Genomic DNA, 23,830 nt, shown 5'->3' with positions numbered 1-23,830 from the left:
TCCCTAGCTTTAGATCCACGGATTTTGACTATTGTTGTTCTCCTAGGCTGTAGCTTGTAGGGCTATATGTTTGACTGAGCAAACTCACACAGCGCTCTCCTACAAGTGCTGGCTCCGCCCCCATCCCACTCTTATTGAAGGGTGGCCCTCAGGTCATTGTGGTTCTAGTCTACACAGTTACGAGCCTCTAAACGGCAACTCAGCTGATCCGATAGGTTTTCAATAGGATTCAGGTCCGGAGAAAGTGCAGACTACTCCATTTGAGGTCCCCCAGTCTCCAGCAGCCATTCCCTAATGATGCGACCTCGATGAGCTGGCGCATTTTCTTATATGAAGATGAAATTAGGCCTGTGTTGTAGATGCAGATGCACAATGACTGGATTATTGATGTTATTCAAGTAGTATGGGCTTTTCAATGTACCATTCACAAAGAGTCGGGCAGTTCTGTATTGATTAGACATACCTTCCCCCAAATCCTTGACGTCTTCAACATCGTTGGCGGTCATAATTTCTGCCCAGTGTGAATTGACTTTCCCTCAACCAGTGTAGATGCTCCCTGGCCCATACAAGACAATGACGCCTATGCCTGGTGGTGTGGTCAGATGCCCTTGCAGGTCGTCTAGCACGCAAACCATGCTGATGTAAATGGTTTTGAATGCTTTTACGTGACACTTGGGTGCCTCTCACCTCCCTTAAATGTGCCTGAAGTTGTGTGGCATTCATCTGGTTCCGCAGGGCATTATTCACAATGAAGCGGTCATCAGTGTGTGATGTGGCCAAAGGAAGTCCACTTCTATGGCTTTCTGTGACTCTTCCAGTCTCTCTGTATCTCTGTTGCAGCCTGCTGATGACACTCTGTGACACTCTAAGAATAGTGGCTACTTCTGTTTGAGAACATCCTGCTTGAAGTCTCACAATGGCGAGGTACTGTTGATCAATTGTTAGGTGTCATCTTGGTCTCATGATGTCAAAATGTGAACAGCATGATGAGGAGGATTGTTTAAATACCAATTCTAATTGAGCCAGGACATTTATTGGGCAATTTATTGATCAAACATCTGTTGTGAATATTGCCATTTAGCTTCTTCTTAGAGAAGAGCAAATTATGTAAATAGTACTGAAACACTGAACAGTTGGACATGTGCATTTAAAAGTTTAGAGAAGGTCACATAAGGTTCACCTGTAAAGGTTAGAGTACATTTTAGGTTCATTCTGAAATTTCACCCACAAGCCAAATATCCCTTTTATAATTTTTTGTGACTAGTCTATTTGTGAAATAACTTATAAAATTTGCATGATAACCTTTAAATCTATTAAAAAATACTTTGGCCCCCTCTACTTAAAAGAACTCTCAATGCCTCCCAGTCTTCAAAGTTCTTTCTGCATGAACAAACTGTCCATAGCCAGGAGCAAACATAAACTATTTGGAGCAAGAGCCTTCTGTAATGCAACCCCCCTCACCCTCCCTCATCTGGAACTCACTGCCTTGGCCATTGCAACACATATCATTCTTGGTCACAATTTCATGAACACTCAAAACGCTCATGACAAGTGTGATGTTTGAGGGTAAATTACATACTTGTTAAAGACAAATTCAATGCGTGGTGGGTAGTTGTATATAGAAGAGTGTATCACAGAAGCCAACTACCTAAAATATAGCTTTTAATATGAACGTTTTTAAAAAAATTATTACTACACAAAATCCCTCACGTGGGGACTAATAAACATACAACACTTACAAACAAACACTGGAGGCCAGTTGAAAGTGACAGACAGGGTGGCTGATCGTGATGGTACACCCACAAGACAAACCATCTGGGTCACTAGTGTGTCCCTATGGTGTCCCTGACCTTATCTCAGCCCAGAGATGCACCCTGATGGTGGGAACACTCCGTCCCCGTGCCTAGCCTGTCTGTCCTTAGAAGGCCCTTGTAGCAAAAAGACCCATATGGATGTCCGGGTCCTGCATCAACGATAATAGAAAAATACTAGCAGAAATAACGGTTATTCCACAGCAGTCAATAAAGATAATAATCACAGCTGTGTAAATCAATTACCAACCATGTTGGAACGTGCTAGAAAAACGGCAAAATTTATCAAGATAGATAGCACTCTACCAACAGCATGAAGTATTATACTTTGTATGGAGTCTCTACACACGAGCAGAGATAACGGTTATTCCACAGCAGTCAATAAAGATGATAATCACAGCAGTGTAAGTCAATAAATTGCATACTTGCTCACTACATAGGACATTATAAGAGATTGATCAATTTACACCTGGACGGTACAGTGACTCCCTTGTAGAAATGTTTTTCCTTTTTGCTGTAGGCAGAGATGAGCGAAGTTTTAAAAAATTTGATTAGTTACAAATTACTTCATAACAAAATTTATTTCATTGTATGAAGCGGGTGAAAAGGCGGTATCAACGCTTATCATGGCATCTGGGAGTCACATTCAGACTATTAGGGGGTTAATCAGGGGTTAATACAAAAAAGTATATACACTCACCTCATCTAGAGTTGAGCAGACACCTGGCTGTTCGGCTTTGACGGGCTCGGCCGAACTTCACAAAAAAGTTCGAGTTCGGGACCCGAACTTGACCCAAACTTTACCCAGAATCAGAACCCCATTGAAGTCAATGGGGACCCGAACTTTTAGGCACTAAAATAGCTCTAAAAATGTCATGGAAAGGCTAGAGATTAGAGATGTCCCGAACTATTCGCCGGCGAACATCGCTTGTTCGCGTTCGTCGCGGCGGGCGAACATATGCAATGTTTGGTCCGCCCCCTATACGTCATCATTGAGCAAACTTTGACCCTGTACCTCACAGTCAGCAGACACAGTCCAGCCAATCAGCAGCATACCCTCCCTCCCAGACACTCCCACCTCCTATCAAAAAGCAAGGACAGCATCCATCTTAGATTCTTTCGGAAGCTGCAGTCTTAGTGAGAGGAGGGAGAGTGCTGCTGCTGCTGATTTAATAGGGAAATCGTTAGCTAGGCCAGTGTTCTGTGTCCACTCCAGTCCTCAAAGACTCATCTGATCTGCTGTAAGGACAGCTTCCTGACAGCACCCCAAAAAGCCCTTTTTAGGGCTAGTACATCAGTCTGCTTTTTTTTTCATTTTTTTTTCTCTGTAATATAATTGCAGTTGCCTGCCAGCGTGTGTGTCAGGCCCACAGCGTGTACTGTGCCCACTACTGCCAGTGCCCAGTGCCACCACTCATATCTGGTGTCACAGTAGCTTGCATTTAAAACAGTAAAACAATTTTTTCACTGTAATATAATTGCAGTTGCCTACAAGCGTGTGTTTCAGGCCCACAGAGGGCACCTCTCAAGTTACCACTCGCCCGCCTGCCGCCACCACCAACACTAGCACCACAGCCGCTTCACTTGATCTGTCAGAGGAGTTATTTACACATCAGTTGGAAGAAATGAGTGATGCGCAACCATTATTGCCAGAGGATGTAGATAACAGGGATATGTCTCAGTCAGGCAGCATTACACACATGGACGTATAGTGTGATGATGATGATGTTGTACCCGCTGCTGCTTCCTTTGCTGAGTTGTCAGATACAAGTGAAGCGGTTGATGATGACGATGTGTCCGTGAATGTCACGTGGGTGCCTGCTCGAAGAGAAGAAGAACAGGTGGAAAGTTCAGATGGGGAGACAGAGAGGAGGAGGAGATGAGTTGCAAGCAGGGGGAGGTCGTCGCAAGGAGCTAGTGGCACAGTCAGACAGCATGTATCGGCACCCGGGGTCAGCCAGACATCACGAATCAACACATGCTGTTGCCACCACCAGAATGCCGTCATTGCAAAGCTCAGCAGTGTGGCATTTTTTTTGTGTGTCTGCCTCTGATAACAGCGATGCCATTTGCAACCTGTGCCAAAAGAAAAGGAGTCGTGGGAAGTCCAACACCGACCTAGGTACAACCGCTTTGCGAAGGCACATGATCTCACATCACAAACGCCTATGGGATCAACACATGATGAGTACAAGCAGCACACAAACTCAAAGCCACCATCCTCCTCCTGGTCCAGCATCTTAAGCCACGTCAACCACTGCTGTCCTCCTTGCCCCCTCTCAACCAGCCGCCACTCCGCCTCTCACCTTCAGCAGTTCCTGCTCATCTGCCCACAGTCAGGTGTCTGTCAAGGAAATGTTTGAGCGTAAGAAGCCACAGAGTCACCCCCTTGGCCGGCGTCTGACAGCTGGCTTGTCGGAACTCTTAGCCCGCCAGCTTTTACCATACAAGCTGGTGGAGTCTGAGGCCTTCAAAAAATTTGTAGCTATTGGGACACCGCAGTGGAAGGTACCCGGCCGAAATTTTTTTTCACAAAAGGCAATCCCCAACCTGTACTCAATTGTGGAAAAGGAAGTCATGGCATGTCTGGCACACAGTGTTGGGGCAAGGGTCCATCTGACCACTGATACCTGGTCTGCAAAGCACTGTCAGGGCAGGTATATCACCTACACTGCGCATTGGGTAAACCTGCTGACGGCTGCCAAGCATGGAATGCGTGGCTCTGCAGAGGAGTTGGTGACACCGCCACGACTTGCAGGCAAGCCTGCTGCCATCTCCTCTACTCCTCCTACTCCATCCTCTTCGCTAACCTCCTCGGCTGAGTCCTCTTCTGCTGCTGCGTCTTGCTCCACATCAACTGCATCCCCCCAGCTCCCCAGGGGCTATTCCACATCCCGGATACGACAGTGTCACGCCGTCTTGGGGTTGACTTGCCTGAAAGCAGAGAGTCACACCGGACAAGCACTCCTGTCCACCCTGAACGCACAGGTGGATCAGTGGCTGACTCCACACCAACTGGAGATCGTCAAAGTGGTGTGTGACAACGGAAGCAATTTGTTGGCGCCATTGAATTTGGGAAAGTTGACACATGTGCCGTGCATGGCACATGTGTTGAATCTGATCGTACAACGCTTTGTGCATAAGTACTCAGGCTTACAGGACGTTCTCAAGCAGGCCAGGAAGGTGTGTGGCCATTTCAGGCGTTCCTACACGGCCATGGCGCACTTTTCCGATATTCAGCGGCGAAACAACATGCCAGTGAGGCGCTTGATTTGCGATAGCCAGACACGTTGGAATTCAACACTCCTAATGTTCGACCGCCTGCTCCAACAAGAAAAAGCCATCAACGAGTTTTTGTATGCTAGGAAAGCCTCTGCAGAGCTGGGTATTTTTTTGCCACGTTACTGGACGCTCATGCGCAATGCCTGTAGGCTCATGCGTCCTTTTGAGAAGGTGACAAACCTAGTCAGTCGCACCGAAGGCACCATCAGCGACATCATCCCATTTGTTTTCGTCCTGGAGCGTGGCCTGCGAAGAGTGCTGGATCAGGCCGTAGATGAGCGTGAAGAGGAAGAGGAAGAGTTGTGGTCACCATCACCACCAGAAACAGCCTTATCAGCATCGCTTGCTGGACCTGCGGCAACGCTGGAAGAGGAGTCTGAGGAAGAGGAGTCAGAGGAGTAATGTGGCTTTGAGGAGGAGGAAGACCAACCACAGCAGGCATCCTATCTGGTACCCGTGGTGTTGTACGTGGCTGGGGGGAAGAACAGGCCTTCAATGAGATCAGTGAGGACGAGGAACGGGACATGAGTAGCTCGGCATCCAACCTTGTGCAAATGGGGTCTTTCATGCTGTCATGCCTGTTGAGGGACCCTCGTATAAAAAGGCTGAAGGAGAACGACCTGTACTGGGTGGCCGCACTACTAGATCCCCGGTATAAGCAGAAAGTGGCTGAAATGTTACCGAATTACCGGAAGTCGGAAAGGATGCAGCAGTTCCAAAACAAGTTAAAAAGTATGCTTTACACAGTGTATAAGGGTGATGTCACAGCACAACGGGAATCTAACAGGGGAAGAGGTGAAAGTAATCCTCCTCCTACCACAACCACGCCGGCAAGGACAGGACGCTTTACAGACGTGTTGTTGATGGAGGACATGCAGAGCTTTTTAAGTCCTACGCATCGCCACAGCCCTTCGGGGTCCACCCTCAGAGAACGACTCGACCGACAGGTAGCAGACTACCTCGCCTTAACTGCAGATATCGACACTCTGAGGAGCGATGAACCCCTTGACTACTGGGTGTGCAGGCTTGACCTGTGGCCTGAGCTATCCCAATTTGCGATAGAACTTCTGGCCTGCCCCGCTTCAAGTGTCCTGTCAGAAAGGACCTTCAGCGCAGCAGGAGGTATTGTCACTCAGAAGAGAAGTCGCCTAGGTCAAAAAAGTCTAGATTACCTCACCTTTATTAAGATGAATGAGGCATGGATCCCGAAGGGACTGACAGTGCGGGATCCATTTGACTAAAAAAGGCCTGATGAGATGCCTTGGGCTCAAAATGGTCCACACGCTGCTGTATTTAATCTCTGCATGCCGGATGACTTGCGTGACTTCTCCGCCACCAACTAGGGTTCAAGCCGCAATGTTTTAGTGCACTTTCTGCCTGGAAAACATCAATTTTTCCGGCTGCAACAATACCTAGTTTTTCAGACATGTGTACATGCCTAATATTTCTGGCCTCTGGTGCTGCACTGTGGCTGCAAAAACAAAACAAAAAAAAAAAAGGCACATACATGTGTCAATTTCCCTTCGTGATCGTTACCTTGTTGTGGTGAAGGGGCTTGCGTATCACAATAAAGAGATCACCTCTATGAGTGTGTTGGCAATGGCAATGTTGGCACACCCCAGATGATAAGGTCGTTGCTTCATTGTGAACAGACCAAAAGCAATCGGCTGGATAATTTTGCATAGAAAAAACATTAATTTTCTTTGTGATCATCTAAGGTGATCATTAAAGCGTACTAGGCCAACAATGTGCCCACACTGCAGAATCATTGTATTCTGGGTCACTTAACTGTCACTGAACTACCTCAGCACGACCATAGGCTTTGAAAAACCGCCATCGCCTGCAATCTCCCAAACGTGCGCACAAGCACAGTCATCACTACAGCAAGTTTGACGCATAGAGGAATAAAATTTATGTCATGAGTGTGTCAATTATTGACAACTGCGGTTATCTAAACTCTATTCGATTCACGACCCCTGATAGGGGACGTAACAGGGATTAAACTGATAGGAATAGTACTACTTAACACACCACTCATATAGGGTGGCACAGTACATTGCACGGCGCAAGCACAGTGCCCCAAATTGGAAGTAAGAGGACCGACCAAGCATCTTTTTCCATCTCCCGGTTCCTAAAATCTATTCCATACACCACACCGGCCCCTGATAGGGGACAAAACAGATATTAAACTGGTAAGAACAAGCCTCTGCTGAGCTGGGTATTTTTTTGCCGCGACATCATCGACCTCATCCCATATGCGTTTTTTCTGGAGCGTGCCCTGCGAAGAGTGCTGGATCAGGCCGTAGATGAGCATGAAGAGGAAGAGTTGTGGTCACCATCACCACCAGAAGCAGCCTTGTCGTCGTCGATTGCTGGACCTGCAGCAACGCAGAGAGAGGAGTCTGAAGAGGAGGAGTCAGATGAGGAAGGTGGCTTTGAGGAGGTGGAAGACCAACCACAGCAGGCGTCCCAGGGGGCTTGTTGTCTCCTTTCGGGGGACCCTTGGTGTTGTACGTGGTTGGGTGGAGGAAGAGATCTTCAATGACGTCAGTGAGGACAAGGAACGGGACATGGCTAGCTTGGTATCCAACCTTGTGCAAATGGGGAGTTTGCGGTTGTGCAAATGGACTGTTTGCGGTGCGTTAAACGGGGAGTTTGGTCTGTCACTGTGAAGCGGGCGTAACCCTTACACTACCTGATCGATACAACATCATACCTGATGTTTTAAAGCACGTTATTCCAAACAATTTAGGAATGCTAGGTAACTACGTAATTTTCCATGGGAGTTTTGCCATGGATCCCCAGCCAGCATGCCACAGTCCAGGTGTTAGTCACCTTGAAACAACTTTTCCATCACTATTGTGGCCAGAAAGAGTCCCTGTGGGTTTTAAAATTCGCTTGCCTATTGAAGTCTATGGCGGTTCACCCGGTTCGCCCGTTCGCAAACATTTGCGGAAATTCGCGTTCGCCGGTCGCGAACGGAAAATTTAATGTTCGCGACATCTCTACCCGTGATGTTCACGAGTCAATTGGATATCTGCTCTATCAACTTTCGAGGTTTTTTTTTAAGCCTACCATGTTGATCACTGTTAGCGGCAAATCAGGGTTCCACGCCGGAGAGGGAGCGTGAGAAAGAGAGACCACATCCAAGGGAGGTCAATTGATGAAATTTAATTGTGATCGAGCGGAAATGTGTGAGAAGCTATTAAAACGGAAGAATTAAAGGAAAGGAGGGGGCCGCGGCAATTACCCATTATCGACTCAGGGAGGTAGTGACGATAAATAACAATACAGGACTCTTAAGATACCCTGTTATTGGAATGATGTCACTGGGGTATTTTGAATTTGGAAACGTTTGACAGGAGAGGTCCTGCTGTCGCTTTGTTGACTCTAGATAACTTCTACCTGATCGCACGTCCCTGTGACATCCACGATCCATTTGGATATCTTCTCTATCAACTTTCGATGTTCTTTTCTGAGCCTACCTTGTTGATCACGGTTATCGGCGAATCAGGGTTCCACGGCGGAGAGGGAGGTCAATGGCTGCATTGTGATCGAGCTGAAATGTGGGACAAGTTATTAAAGCAGAAGGATCAAATAAAAGGGCCAATTAAAGATGAATTTTGCAAATTAAATTCCCTGTCACCAATGCAGAGCAGGGGTTTTTCATCGCCAGAAATGGGTTAATGTCACCCACCAATTGAACAGATGAGTTTTAAAAATTTCGGGCCCTTTCACCTATGCAGAGCATGGGTTTATTAACTTCAAAAATGGTAAAATGTCACCCAAGAATGTAACAGAAAAATTTGTGAAATTTATTAACCTGTCTGCTAGATAGGGCAGGGGTATATCACACCCAAAAAGTGGTGAATTTCACCCGAATATGTAACAGACAAATTACTGAAATCTTATCTGTCTACTAGGTAGAGCAGGGGTATAACACAACCAAAAATTTGTGATTTTCACCCGAATATGTAACAGACAAATTTAGTGATTTATTTTTTACCTGTCTTTTAGGTATAGCAGTGGTATATCACAGCCAAAAATTTGTGAATTTCACCCGAAAATGTAACAGACAAATTAGTGAAATGTTTTTACCTATCTACTAGGTACAGCAGTGGTATATAACACCCAAAAAGTGGTGAATTTCACCCGAATATGTAACAGACAAATTAGTGATTTTTTTTTTTACCTGTCTACTAGGTATAGCAGTGCTATATTACACCCAAAAATTTGTGAATTCCACCAGAAAATGTAACAGACAAATTAGTGAATTTATTTTACCTGTCTAATAGGTACAGCCGAGGTATATCTCACCCACAAAGTGGTGAATTTCACCCGAATATGTAACAGACAAATTACTGAAATCTTACCTGTCTACTAGGTAGAGCAGGGGTATAACACAACCAAAAATTGGTGATTTTCACCCGAATATGTAACAGACAAATTTAGTGATTTATTTTTTACCTATCTACTAGGTATAGCAGTCGTATATCACACCCAAAAATTTGTGAATTTCACCATAAAATGGAACAGACAAATTAGTGAAATTACATAAAATAAAATAAAATACGTTCAAATTAAAAAAATGTAACTTTATTTATGAGGTGGAGGTCCATATGGAGTAGGAGTTTGAGGAGGCGGTGGAGGTAGCATTGTAGGTGGAAGTGGCGGTGGAGGAGGACAAGGTAGCCAACACAGTTTTTCAGTTTTAATATTTTTTTTTTTTTAAGGTACAGTCAAAAAGAGTGCGAAATATCCAAAATACAAACATGAGCAATTGTTCTGCAGTATAACAATGGCTGGCTAAGGCCGGTATACATGTCTATCCTGCACAAGGTAGGGACAAGTCCTGTGGGATCCAAGCCTGGTTCATTTTAATGAACGTGAGCTTGTCCACATTGGCTGTGGACAGGCGGCTGTGCTTGTCTGTGATGACGCCCCCTTCCGTGCTAAACACAAGTTCAGATAATACACTGGCTGCAGGGCAGGCCAGCGCCTCCAAGGCATAAAGGGCAAGCTCAGGACATGTGCCCAATTTGGAGACCCAGAAGTTAAAGGGGCAGACTCGTCATTCAGTACGTGTAGGCGTGTGCACACATACTGCTCCACCATGTTGCTAAAAATGCTGCCTCCTGCTAAGACCTTCCATATCAGCTGGTGGTGCTAGTTGTTGTGGCATGCTGATAAAGCTTTTCCACATTTTGGCCATGCTAACCCTGCCTTCTGAGGTGCTGGTGGTGCCCCAGCTGCGTTGGCGACCTCTTCCTCCTCCTCTGCCTTCGTCTTGTGCTTCCACTGTGCCCCCGCTGTCAGGTGGGAATGCCATCAGCAGCACGTCTACCAGTGTGCGCTTGTACGCGCGCATCTTACGATTACGCTCCAGTGATGGAATTAAGGACGTAAGGTTGTCCTTGTAACGGGGATTCAGCAGCGTAAAGGAGGGCATCATACACACCCTTGAAAAATTATGATTGATGGCCTGCTAGTGACCCTCAAAAACATTTGGAGCAAGGGCCTGCTGATCTGACCATCTAAAACCTTAGGGGTGAGGGCCTGCTGCCGCATTGGTGACTCTAGATAACCTCTGGGCGATTGCACGTCCCTGTGACGGCAATGATCCATTTGGATGTCTGCCCTATCAGTTTTTGATGTTCTTTTCTGCACCTACCATGGATTGGGTGGAGAGGGTGGGTCAAGTTATTAAAGCAGAAACATTCAAGGAAGGCAGCAGGCGCGCAGAAATTAACCACTCCCAATTCGGAGACGATAAATAACAATACAGGACTCTTAAGATGCGCTGTTATTGGAATGAGTAATAAAAAATTACAGGGAATGTCACTGCGGTATTTTGGATAAGGAAATGTTACACAGGAGAGGCCCTGCTGCCGCTTTGTTGACTCTAGATAACTTCTGCCTAATCGCACGTCCCAGTGACATCCATGATCCATTTGGATATCTTCCCTATTAACTTTCGATGTTCTTTTATGCGCCTACCATGGTGATCACCGATAACGGGGAATCATAGTTCGATTTTGGAGAGGGAGCCTTATAAACGGCTACTACTTCAAAGCAAGGCAGCATGAGTCGCGGGCCTGCATGTGAGCTGATCCTGTAAAAGATTTTAGGTGCGGGCCTGGTGGTGAGCTGAGGTGGAACCGCCAAACCCAACTTGAATTTGATGGCTGCATTAATCTGCAGGTGACCGTGATACAGCTCTACAGATTGTTTCCATCTGCATCTTTCTATGCAATCTGTGGCCTTAGTCTTTTATCCAGTCATTGTGCCACTATGTGGCCTCCTCATGCTGCCATCTCCACACCATGTCACCTTGACACTCATTTTTATCACGATGCTGCTGATGCTGCTAAAAACGCCTTAAACTGATCACTAGGCCCACAATTTAATTAAGGTTTTTTAATCGATAAACCCAACTTGCTATTGTGGGCTGCTTTAATAGTGTGGCTAGAATTGACTGGGCCCCACAGCAAATTCTTGAATGGGGCTGCATCCCACAGTAATTTTTTTGTGACCCCTTCCTTTTGTGCTGCCCCCATTCCTGTGGCTAGTAAAGATCGCTCTCTCAGACCAGGGCCGGCAGCTGTTCCATCCGTTTTATACACTGTCTATACTGTCACTGTATCTAATTTCATTGTGTAATACTGTTGAGGGGGCCCTAACCAAATCCTTTAGTCCTCCTCCTCCTGGATGGGCCCCGTCTGAATCAGGGCCCCAAAGCTGCAGCTTCCCCTGCTTCCCCTATAGCTACGGCCCTGGTCTGCATTATTCTGTAGGTGACGGTGATACAGCTCCACAGATTGTTTCCATCTGCATCTTTCTAAGCAATCTGTGGCCTCAGTCTTTTATCCAGACATTGTGCCACTATGTGGCCTCCTCATGCTGCCATCTCCACACCATGTCACCTTGCCACTCATTTGTATCACCATGTTGCTGCTGATGCTGCTTAAAAGGCCTTAAACTGATCACCAGGCCCACAATCTAATTAAGGTTTTATGCACAAAACCAAAGTAAAAAATCGATTTTATAGGAAAAATTTATTGAAAACATTCTTTCCTGTATATTTACTTGTATATAAAGCGTAAGTCCTGCCAAAAATCACAATGAAGAGGCAATCCGATACAACCTGAATATCACATAATAGAGGGCCTCATTCACATTGGGTTGCGGGCTTGCAGGTGAGCTTAACAAGTGAAAGATTTTAAGTGCGGGTCTGCTGGTGAGCTAACCCTCTAAAACATTAGGGGTGAGGGCCTGCTGCTGAGCTGACCCTCTAAAACATTTAGGGGCGAGGGCCTGCAGTTAAGCTGACCCTATTAAAAAAATTAGAGTAGAGGGAATATATACAATCTGGATGAGGAGGAGAAAACAAGATTCAACCATATACTCTTTTTTTTGTGGTGGAAAAGGTGCATGGGAATACACTACAGTAGATTGAGTACATTATAAATGATAGATTGAAATTGCCTTCATGTTCATCATCAGCTCAGCTCTCCTCTGGTGGAGTGGAGAAGTCAGGGGCAATCCAGGCCTTGTTCATTTTTATCTGAGTCAACCTGTCAGCATTGACAGTGGACAAGCGGATACGCTTATCTGTTATAATGCCACCAGCAGCAATAAATATACGCTCAGACAAAACGCTGGCGGCAGGGCAGGCCAGCACCTCCAAGGCGTAGAGCGCAAGTTCGTGCCACGTGTCCAGCTTGGACACCCAGTAGTTGTAAGGCACTGAGGGATCATTTAGGATGCTGACACAGTCTGCTATGTATTTCTTCACCATTTTCCAAAACTTTTCCCTCTTTGTACGACTAAGCCGCGCTTCAGGGTGAGATTGCTGGTGGGGTGTCATGAAAGTGTCCCATGCCTTGGAGAGTGTTGCCCTGCTTTGTTGGAACTGCTGTGTTTTCACCTTGTCTCCCTTCCTCTGTTGCCTAAGGAAGTATGGACTCTGCCGCCAGCGTTGTCAGATGAAAAATTTTGGAGCAATTTTCCAACAAGGATCTTCTGGTATTGCACCATTTTGCTCGTCCTCTCCACCAGAGGAATGAGAGATGAGAAGTTCTCTTTGTAGTGGGGGTCGAGAAGGGTGAACACCCAGTAATCTGTGTTACCTAAAATGCATATAATGCGAGGGTCGCTGGAAAGGCAGCCTAACATGAAGTCAGCCATGTGTGCCAGAGTACCAACAGGCAAGACGTCGATGTCGACATCAGGATGACTCTCCATCTCCTCATCCTCCTCATGCTCTTCTGCCCATCCACGCTGAACAGATGGAATTAAAGTTCCAAGGGTACTACCCTCTGTAGCAGAGGCAACTGTCTCCAGCTCCTCCTTTTCATGGTCCAATTCGCGCTGAGTAGACGAACTGAGGGTGGGCTGGCTATTACCCTGTGTAATATTCTCAGAATGAAGTACCGCACACCGTTGTTGCTGGTGCTAGCAAAAGACTTTGTTGGTCATAATCTGTAGTAGAAAAAATTGTTGCACACAGCTAGTTCAATTTGGCATTGATTAGTGAAATGTATTATTCACAGCTCCAGCGCTCCTGCCTGCCGTCACTGCCAGATCGTATACCACTGAAGAAGGCCGAAACAGGCCGAAACGTACGGTACTCATGCAATATGACTGAGATATATGGGCATCCACTGGATCATGTATGCAACATGAAATAATTGTGAATAATAAATTTCACTAATCAATGGCAAATTGAACTAGCCCATACCCTGTGTAATGTCCTCCCCTATTTCCTCGTCTGCCACATTCAGAGCGTCGTCCTTAATTGTGAGCAGCGATCGTTTGAGTAGACACAGCAGTGGGATGGTTACGCTTATGATAGCGTCATCCCCATTAACCATCTGTGTGGATTCATCAAAGTTTTTTAAAACCTCAGAGGTCTGACATCAATGCCCACTCCTCGCTTGTGAATAGTGGCAGTTGACTCGAAAGGCAACAACCATGTTGCAGCTGGTATTCCACAACTGCCCTCTGCTGCTCACAAAGCCTGGCAAACATGTGGAACGTAGAGTTCCAGCTCGTGCTTACGTCGCACAACAGTCAGTGAGCTGGAATCCGCAAGCGCTGCTGCAGCGTTGACAGACAGGCTAAAGCTGTGGATGACTTGCGGAAATCGGCACACATGCGGCACGACTTCACTAGTAGCTCTGGCAAATTGGGGTAGGTTTTGATAAACCGCTGAACCACTAAGTTTAAGACGTGGGCTAGGCATGGGATGTGTGTCAGGTTGACGAGCTCCAAAGCCGCCACTAAGTTACAGCCATTGTCAGACACAACCATGCCTGGTTGAAGGTTGAGTGGCGAGAGCCACAGCTCGGTCTGCTCCCTTATACCCTGCCACAGCTCTGAGGCGGTGTGCTGTTTGTCCCCTAAACAGATCAACTTCAGCACGTCCTGTTGACGCTTCCCCACTGCAGTGCTACACAACTTCCAGCTAGCGACTGTTGGCTGACTGCTGCTGGAGGTGGAAGTGGAAGAGAGGCGGCGGAGGAGGAGTGGGGGTTGGAGCCAGTAATATAGCTGCTTTTGGAGACCATTATGGACATACTGTAGGGCTTGCAGTCCTGGGCGTGTGTAGCACCTGTGCCATCCCAGGGTACAATTCACTCCCGGCCTCCACAACATTCACCCAGTGTGTGGTCAGGGAAATGTAGCATCCCTGGCCACCAGCACTTGTCCATGTATCCATGGTTAAGTGGACCTTCCCAGTAATTGCGTTGGTCAGGGCACGGGTGATGTTCTGGGACACGCTGGTGTAAGGCAGGCACGACACACCGTGAAAAATAGTGGCGGCTGTGGACTGCGTACCGAGGGACGTCCGCAGACATCAGGCTGCGGAAGGCCTCAGTGTCCACAAGCCTAAATGGCAACATTTCAAGGGCCAATATTTTCGAAAGTTGTGCATTTAGTGCTATGGCCGGGTGGGTGGGTATTTGCGCTTGTGTTCAAATTACTGTGTTATGGACATTTGGATGCTGCCCTGGGACAGGGAAGAGGATGTTGTTGCTGATGGTTCATGCGAAGGTCCATGTGCAGGGCGTGGGCCATCAGGGCCTGCGCCTTCAACAGGGGATTGGCCAGCAGTGCGTAACACAGGGAAAGAGGAGGCAGTGGTGTGACCCGCAGACCCAGATTGTGTACCCAGGCGTTCGGCCCACTTGTTAGGGTGCTTGGATGCCATGTGGCTAGTCATGCTGGTGGTGGTGAGGTTGCTAGTGTTTACGCCCCGGATCATTTTGATATGGCACAGGTTGCAAACTACCACTCTTTTGTCATCTGCATTTTCCTCAAAAAAGCGCCATACTGCGGAACACCTACCCCATGGCAAGGTAGATTTACGCATGGGGTGCTCGGTGTAACGGTTGCGGGCCTGTTTGGTGTACGCCGACTTCTCCCTTTTGCAACCCCACTGCCTCTTCCAGCCTGTTGTGGTGCTGCGGATTCCTCCCCCTCTGTACTGCTGTCCTCGCTCAGCTTTTCACCTTCCCATGTTGGGTCAGTGACCTCATCGTCAACCACCTACTCTTCCACTTCCTCTCACTGCTCATTCTCCTGACTTGACCTAACCACAACCTCAGTGATTGGTAACTGTGTCTCATCATCATCCACCACATGAATGAATGATTGCTGTTCACCACCGTCATCTTCTTGAGACTGTGAAGGCTCAAGAGGTTGGTAATCAGGGCACAATATCTCAGGTCCCTTTTCAAGCGTGCTGGGCGCGAGGGCCAAATCTAATAGTGGCGCTGGATAGAGCTCCTCAGAATATCCGAGTGTGGGATCACTCGTTTGGCAAGCCTCTCCATGGTGGGAGGAAGGATGATCAGAGAGAGGATTCGGTTGACCCGACTCTTGGCTACAGAGACTGGACTTGGTGGAAGAGAGGGAGGGACTGGATGCATTATCTTCAGCAACTGTTCGCACTGGTCTGACTTGGACAGTATTGTCCTGTGCCGCCCAGCTAAGTTGGGCATGAAGCTGGGTACGGTGGATTTTTTTTTTTTTCTGGTGCACTGGCAGCAGGCACAGTTTCATTGCGCCCATGGCCACGGCCTCTGCGTGCACCATCAGCATCACGCCTACTTCCCCGTCCCTAAGTGCTCACCTTCTTCATATCAATAGTTTTGTCACTAGATGTGGCACAGATTTTTTTACAGTCCGCTAAAGACACAGTTTTCTGATGCAGGACAGTATATGTCACAGAAACACACAGAATATGGACACTAGATTAGGCCCAGATTATTGGATTTTGCTCTAAAGAAACTATTTTCGGTTGGCGTACTGTATGTCACAGAACACCACAGAATATGGACACTATTTTAGGCCCAGATTATTGGAATCTGCAGTACATACACTGTTTTCTGATGTAGTTTATATTTATATTTTTCCCTATATCTGGGCCTGACAACCACACAATGTTGAATATTGAAGCACAGATCACACAATTCACTGATTACACCGTTGACAGCAAAAATGTGGATAGATTATGGGAAAAAAATAGTGTTTTCTTTATTATAATTCTTTCCCTATATCTGGGCCTGACAACCACACAAGGTATTGAAGCGCAGATTACAAACTACAAATTGGTGTGGTATTAAAAAGCAGGAAGTGCTCAACCCCATATGCAGTGGTGCATCTATACCGGGGGGCAGATCCTGCACTTGTGGTCCGCTGCTAATGGCAATCCCCAGCAAAAATGCATACAATGGAGGATGCCTGCAGCGGACCACAAGTACCACAATGGACATCCTACACAGGATAGCAAATGTGTGGATGTGATAAACAGTATATATAATATAACAAAAACAAAGACAGGTGCACTCTGCGGTCTTACTAAGCCCTCAAACTGGTGTTAAAATTGAGAGATTAGCCAACATGTCCTACGTGAGGACATGTCTGAGCCCGAGCACCGCGCCAAGGTTTCTCAAGTAGCTCGGGACCTAATGCTAAACCTACCTGGGCCATATGGGCAATACCAGGAGCCAGTGGGCGAATTACAGGAGCGCAAGGTCCGACTCAAAGCAATCTCCCAGTAACCTTCAGCATGTGACCATACATACAATGGGAGGAGGCAGAGATCTCTGAGCCCCACCCAAGACTGGCTGATCTAGCCCGGGCCTCACATGTGCACCAGAATGTTACCTGTAGATGGAAATAAAGGCACATTCAGACTAGGAGTTTCTACACCTCCAAAAAAATTCAAAATACAAACTACAAATTGGCGTGGTATTAAAAAGCAGGAAGTGCTAAACCCCATATGCAGTGGTGCATCTATACCGGGGGGGCAGATCCTGCACTTGTGGCCCGCTGCACTTGAAGCGCATATCACACAATTCTCGGATTACACTGTTGACAGCAAAAATGTGGATTGTGGGAAAACAATTATTGTTTTCTCTAATATTCTTCCTATCTCTGCCCCTGACAAACAGAAGGTGTTGATGCACAGATGTCACAAGTCACTGCAGACACCTTCTATATAGTAAAATAATCGCTATTTTGCAAAGTATAACAAAAAAATTCAAGTTCAACTTTGCACAAAACAATTGCTGCCTCCACACACAATAGTCCTTTAAAAGGACTTTTGGGTCTTTGAAACATTTTAAAATTGAATAAATTGCGATCACAAACTCCCTACACTATCTGTCCCTTCATAAGCACAGCTCTACCTGACTCGCAATGAGCCAAACCCATGTCATCGGGTGCCATATAGCACCCGAAGACGCCTTCCGGCCAGCCAATCACTGTAATGCCAGCAACCAACATGGTTTCTGGAATTACAGTGATGGCAGTACTGACCTGCACATTTATTGGCTGCTTAGCAACCACGAAACGTGCGGGAAGGAGACTCGAGCATGGCGCTCGAGCATATGTGGTACTTGGCCGATTGCGCAAATCGGCAATTAATGATGCAAATGTTTTGGCGCAATACATGCAACTTCTTATTTTAGTAGGTCTGACTACATATTACTGATTGGTGCCCTACGTATTGTTGTGACATCACAGCACTATGTCTGTAGCATGTATGTATGGACAGCAGAACCTATCACACTAACTACTAACACCCTGCACTGGAATCAGCTACACTATATCAGGATATAACCTACACTATCTCCCACTAACTATCTGTATTATATATATGAGCAAACTAACTAACTAACTAACTAACTAACTAACTAATGTAATTATACAGCAAAGCACAGAGCACAACAATAACACTGCTGTCTCTCTCAGAACTGCAAAAAACAGCAGAAAATGGCTGCTGGGGAGGTTCTTACAGGGCCGGTGCAAGGATTTTTGTCAACACAAGCGAATCTACATTTTGGTGCCCCCCCCCCCCATCATTTCACATTTCTGCCCCTCATGATTTATGTCCATTTCTTGCCCCCCCCATCATTTCACATTTCTGCCCCTCATGATTCATGTCCATTTCTTGCCCCCCCACATCATTTCACATTTCTGCCCCTCATGATTCATGTCCATTTCTTGCCCCCCACCATCATTTCACATTCCTGCCCCTCATGATTCATGTCCATTTCTTGCCCCCCCATGTGCCAATATCATAGTGCCATCCTCTCCCCCTGCCCCCTGCCCCCTAATGTGCCAGTATCAAGTGCCTCTCTCCTACCTGCTCCATGTGCCAGTATCATGGCGCCAATAGCCCCCCCTAACCCCCTCCCCCGAGGCAGTCCAGTATTTAAAAAAAAATAAAAACACTTTTATACTTACCTCCATGTCAGCGATGCGATGCAGGCCTCTTCCTCTTCCTGTGTTCCCACCAACCTCTAGTGTTGAAGATTTGGTGCTCGTGTTCTTATTTAGCCTGTCTTTCAGAAAAGTTTATGATGGGATTTGAACCTGTATCAGAGGCAAAGCACTTACCCGCACAGCTATGAGAGCTGTATAGCCAGTTTCTTAAAAAAAATATATATAAGACTTCTACTGTAGATAACTTTGATACCTAGTGTACAACCATACACATGACAGTTGCCCCAACACACCCAGCTCTATTTTTTTTTTTTTTTTTTTAAGTAACGGGCTATATAGCTCTCATAGCTGTGTGGGTAAATGCCTTGCCTCTGATGGGAAAGGTTGCGAGTTTGAATCCCAGGCGAAACTTTTCTGAAAGACATGCTAAATGAGATTTAAATACACCAGGGTCTCGTAGCTGAAAGAGAGAGATATTCCCCCCCAACACTAGCAACAAAAAGAACTTGCAATGCAACACAAGGCAAAGAGAACATCAAAGCAAAGAAATGGTCCACTCGTACATGCTAAAGAAGTGAAAGGAAGCTTAAATCTGGGTTCAGTCCTGAACCTGAACACCACTTCCCTAACCAATGTTACAAAACAAGTTATGTGTACAAAATTTGAAACAATTACATCACATTCCCTCATTGAACACACTTTTAATTCTCATTTAATATTTATAGTCTTTAGCTGACTTAACAAACAGGACTCCTGAGACAAGGAGAAAAAAATTCTCCCAAGACATGTTTATCTGCCACCTTGCCTCCGATTCAGTATAAAAATCTGAACTGATTCCCATTATAGCTCGTATTCACATGTCTGACACCCACATAACATGACCGTGCTGCTGTCTATTGCCTCTGGGACATCATTTTCATAGAAGAATTAGGATTCATAAGAAATACGTCTGGAAATGAATATCAAGATAAAAGAAATATCTGATGTAGGTATTGTTAATGTAATAATTCACAATGAATTCTGCTTAAGATTCCTTTCAGTTTGTCTAAATGTATCGATTAGGAAAAACAGGCAAATGTGTCCTCATTATTACTTAACTAAAATGTGACTTTAGAGGGGAGAGTTTGACCATTGACGTTAAACAATAATCTGATTTGTATTGTTTGTCTATTTTAGGCTACTATTTTATTTTTATTGTTCATACAAAAATGTCAAAAATATCTGATTTCTTTATATTACTCAATGACTCCATATAGTGGTTTTATTAATTTTAAAGACATAAAGAACTAGATATTACAGTGTATTCGGTGGCCTATTATTTATGCCATGAACATGAATTAATAACCATCTAGTTATTATATTTTGTTGCTTTTGGTTTATTGAAGCATAACTACTGTATGTTCTATGTGTAGGAGAACAATCTGACTGTGGTCACTGAGTTTTACCTTTTAGGATTTCAAGTCAGCCAAGATTTAAGAATTTTCTTATTTTGTCTTCTTCTGGTGGTTTACTGTGTAACAATATGTGGGAACCTCCTGATCATCACCCTGGTGTCCACCAGCAAGATCCTCCACACTCCAATGTACTTCTTCATCTCACAACTGTCCATCAGTGACATCTTATTGATCTCAGATATTGTCCCCAACCTGCTCTACATCCTACTGAATAATGGAAGGACCATTACTATTTTTTATTGCATCACTCAGTTGTATTTCTTCTGTGCCTCTGTAGCATTTGAGTGTTTTCTTCTCGCTGTGATGTCTTATGACAGATATGTGGCCATCTGTAATCCACTTCGCTATTCCACCATCATGACAGGAGGGTATTGCATAAATTTGTCTATAAACAGTTGGTTGCTTGGGTTTTCTATCATTTTGATTTACATAATAAAAACCACAAAACTAAATTTCTGTGGCCCAAATATCATTGACCATTTATTTTGTGATATTATTCCCTTACTTGAACTTGCCTGTTCTGACACCTCTATGATCCACTTAGTGATTTATGTTATGGGTATACCAATTGCAATAATGCCAACCACAATCATTGTAGTGTTTTATACATATATTATTTTAGCAGTCTTAAGGATCCCATCCAATACTGGTAGACAGAAAGCCTTCTCTACCTGTAGCTCCCACCTCATTGTGGTTTCCACATTCTATTGGACTATGTTCAGTATTTATGCTGTCCCACCGAAAGACCTGACAAACACCAAAAGTAAAATTCTCTCCCTGCTCTATACTGTATTTACTCCTTTGATTAACCCCATTATATACAGTCTGAGGAATAAAGACATTAGAGAAGCCGTACAAAGAACATTTCAAAAGCGTGAGATCTGGTAATTAGCAAAACAAGGTGTTGTATGCAGAATTTTTCATATTGATTGGTTAAGCAAAAAATAAAATAAAAAATCATTATGGTAATATCTACAATTGAAAAAAAAAGTAAATAAACCCTGTAGATTAACATGTATTCCTCCATTGGTTACTAATAATCTGCGGTCTGATTGTTATCTAAGTCACAATCATAGACAAAAACAATCTAACAAAACTAAACAGTTTATAGCATTTTTCTGTTTCATTAAGCACTTTATGGTAAACATCTAAAGTGAAAGGAGAAGAAAGTAAGTGACCCCTTTAATTTATTCTGTAGAAATCCTCCAACTGTTTCTTGAAGCTGGAAATAATATTTGTACCATGCTTAGTTAATTTTGGATCATTCCCCATGCAATTGTGTTTCTGCTCTTCAGGTCATGCTACGGCATCTCGATGGGGTTAAGATCAGGTCAGGCTTGGCCATTCTAAAACACAAATCTTTTTTTCTATCAACCATTCTTTTGTTGATTTACTTGTGTGCTTTGGGACATTGAGGGGCATTTAACAAAATCGGTACTAAAACTGGCTTAGTTGCCCATAGCAACCAATCAGATTTTTCTTTTCATATTTCAAAAAAGCTTTGAAAATGAAACATGGAATGATAGCACCAGTTTTGTTAAATGTCCCCCATTGTCTGGTTTCTTCACCCAACGTCTTTTCAGCTTACAGGTAAGATCATGGGTTCTGCCCTTAATATTCTTCTGTAAAATGTTTTCATACACCTTAGAATTCATCATTCTCTCAATGACCACAAGACATCCAGAGTCCAGACCCTAAAACAACAAAGTAGCCCCTAACCAATGATGCTCCTTCCACCATGTCTCACCTTCGGGGAATGGTTTTTGTATTGGTGTAAAGTGTTCTTTTTCCTCTAAAGATGGCATTATGAATAGAGATAAGCAAATTCCACAAAATTTCAATTCATCAGTTTGCCGAATTTTTAGAAAATATTTGATTTGAACCGAATTTATTTGTGGCAAATCGCGTTAAAAAAAACAGCTATTTCCTTGCTGCAGAGAGCCTGAATAGTGGTGTAGAACACTGTGCCTTGCAGTAACACTCATAGGGAGTCCGCTGTGGTAGTGAAACTATATTGTGAGTCAGTATGACATGCGGATGACAGGTGTCGCTCTTAGAATCACTGCACAATTCACTTATTTGGGCAGTCACGGGGCCAAAACTGACCAACTAACTCAAGTATTAACTCAGCCTTACAGGTCAATGTTAGCGTCAAGAAGAATCACACTCCTTTTACACTGTCATCAGCAGATTCCACATAGATGTCTACAGAACCTGTTCTATTAAACACTAATACAGGTAGAGCCCCCCTGACAGAGTGAAGAGGGTGTCAGCAGTAAGTTTGTGTTGATGTCACTGATTATTTTGCACTTCCTCTGATCCGTCAGAACTAGAGTTGAGCGAACACCTGGATGTTCGGGTTCGAGAAGTTCGGCCGAACTTCCCGAAAATGTTCGGGTTCTGGATCCGAACTCGACCCGAACTTCGCCCCGAACCCCATTGAAGTCAATGGGGACACAAACTTTTCGGCACTAAAAAGGCTGTAAAACAGCCCAGGAAAGGGCTAGAGGGCTGCAAAAGGCAGCAAGATGTAGGTAAATACCCTGCAAACAAATGTCGATAGGGAAATGATTAAAAAAATATATATATTAACCAATATCAATTGGAGAGAAGTCCCATAGCAGAGAATCAGGGTTCATGTCACCCACCACTGGAACAGGCCACTTTCAAATATTTAGGCCCCGGAACCCAGACAGAGGAGAGAGATCCCATAGCAGAGAATCAGGCATCATGTCACCCACCACTGGAACAGGCCACTGTGAGATATTTAGGCCCCGGCACCCAGACAGAGGAGAGAGGTCTCGTAACAGAGAATCTGGCCTTATGTCAGCGCAGAATCAGTCTTCATGTCATAGCAGAGAATCAGGCTTCACGTCACCCACCACTGGAACAGGCCACTGTCACACATTTAGGCCCAGGCACCTAGGCAGAGGAGAGAGGTCCCGTAACAGAGAATCTGGTCTTATGTCAGCAGAGAATCAGTCTTCATGTCATAGCAGAGAATCAGGCTTCACGTCACCCACCACTGGAACAGGCCACTGTCACACATTTAGGCCCCGGCACCCAGACAGAGGAGAGGTTTATTCAACTTTGGGTTGCCCCGCAATATAATGGTAAAATGAAATTAAAAATAGTATTGAATGAGGAAGTGCCCTGGAGTAGAATAATATATTGTTAAGGGGAGGTAGTTAATATCTAATCTGCACAAGGGATGGACAGGTCCTGTGGGATCCATGCCTGGTTCATTTTTATGAACGTCAGCATGTCCACATTGGCTGTAGACAGGCGGCTGCGTTTGTCTGTAATGACGCCCCCTGCCGTGCTGAATACACGTTCAGACAAAACGCTGGCCGCCGGGCAGGCCAGCACCTCCAAGGCATAAAAGGCTAGCTCTGGCCACGTGGACAATTTGGAGACCCAGAAGTTGAATGGGGCCGAACCATCAGTCAGTACGTGGAGGGGTGTGCACAGGTACTGTTCCACCATGTTAGTGGCCTCCTGCTAACACGTTCCGTATCAGGTGGTGGTGCAGTTAGCTGTGGCGTG

The 23,830-nt window shown here is 45.3% G+C and overlaps 1 protein-coding gene across 1 annotated transcript in view; it reads left to right on the top strand.

Moving 5' to 3' along the window:
• The window catches only part of LOC120989431 (olfactory receptor 1009-like), a 42,662-nt gene extending 21,490 nt beyond the window's left edge, over positions 1-21,172 (top strand). Inside the window, exon 2 of the mRNA XM_040417524.1 lies at positions 20,283-21,172. Within this exon, the coding sequence (XP_040273458.1) occupies positions 20,283-21,172 (890 nt within the window). The remainder of the gene's footprint in view (positions 1-20,282) is intronic.
• The last annotated feature ends 2,658 nt before the right edge of the window (positions 21,173-23,830 follow it).

Source organism: Bufo bufo, chromosome 1, assembly GCF_905171765.1.
Source record: "Bufo bufo chromosome 1, aBufBuf1.1, whole genome shotgun sequence".
In the NCBI taxonomy this organism is placed as follows: Eukaryota; Metazoa; Chordata; class Amphibia; order Anura; family Bufonidae; genus Bufo; species Bufo bufo.
The sequence above is the reverse complement of the archived record's forward strand: the minus strand, read 5'-3'. Positions and strand labels throughout refer to the sequence as shown.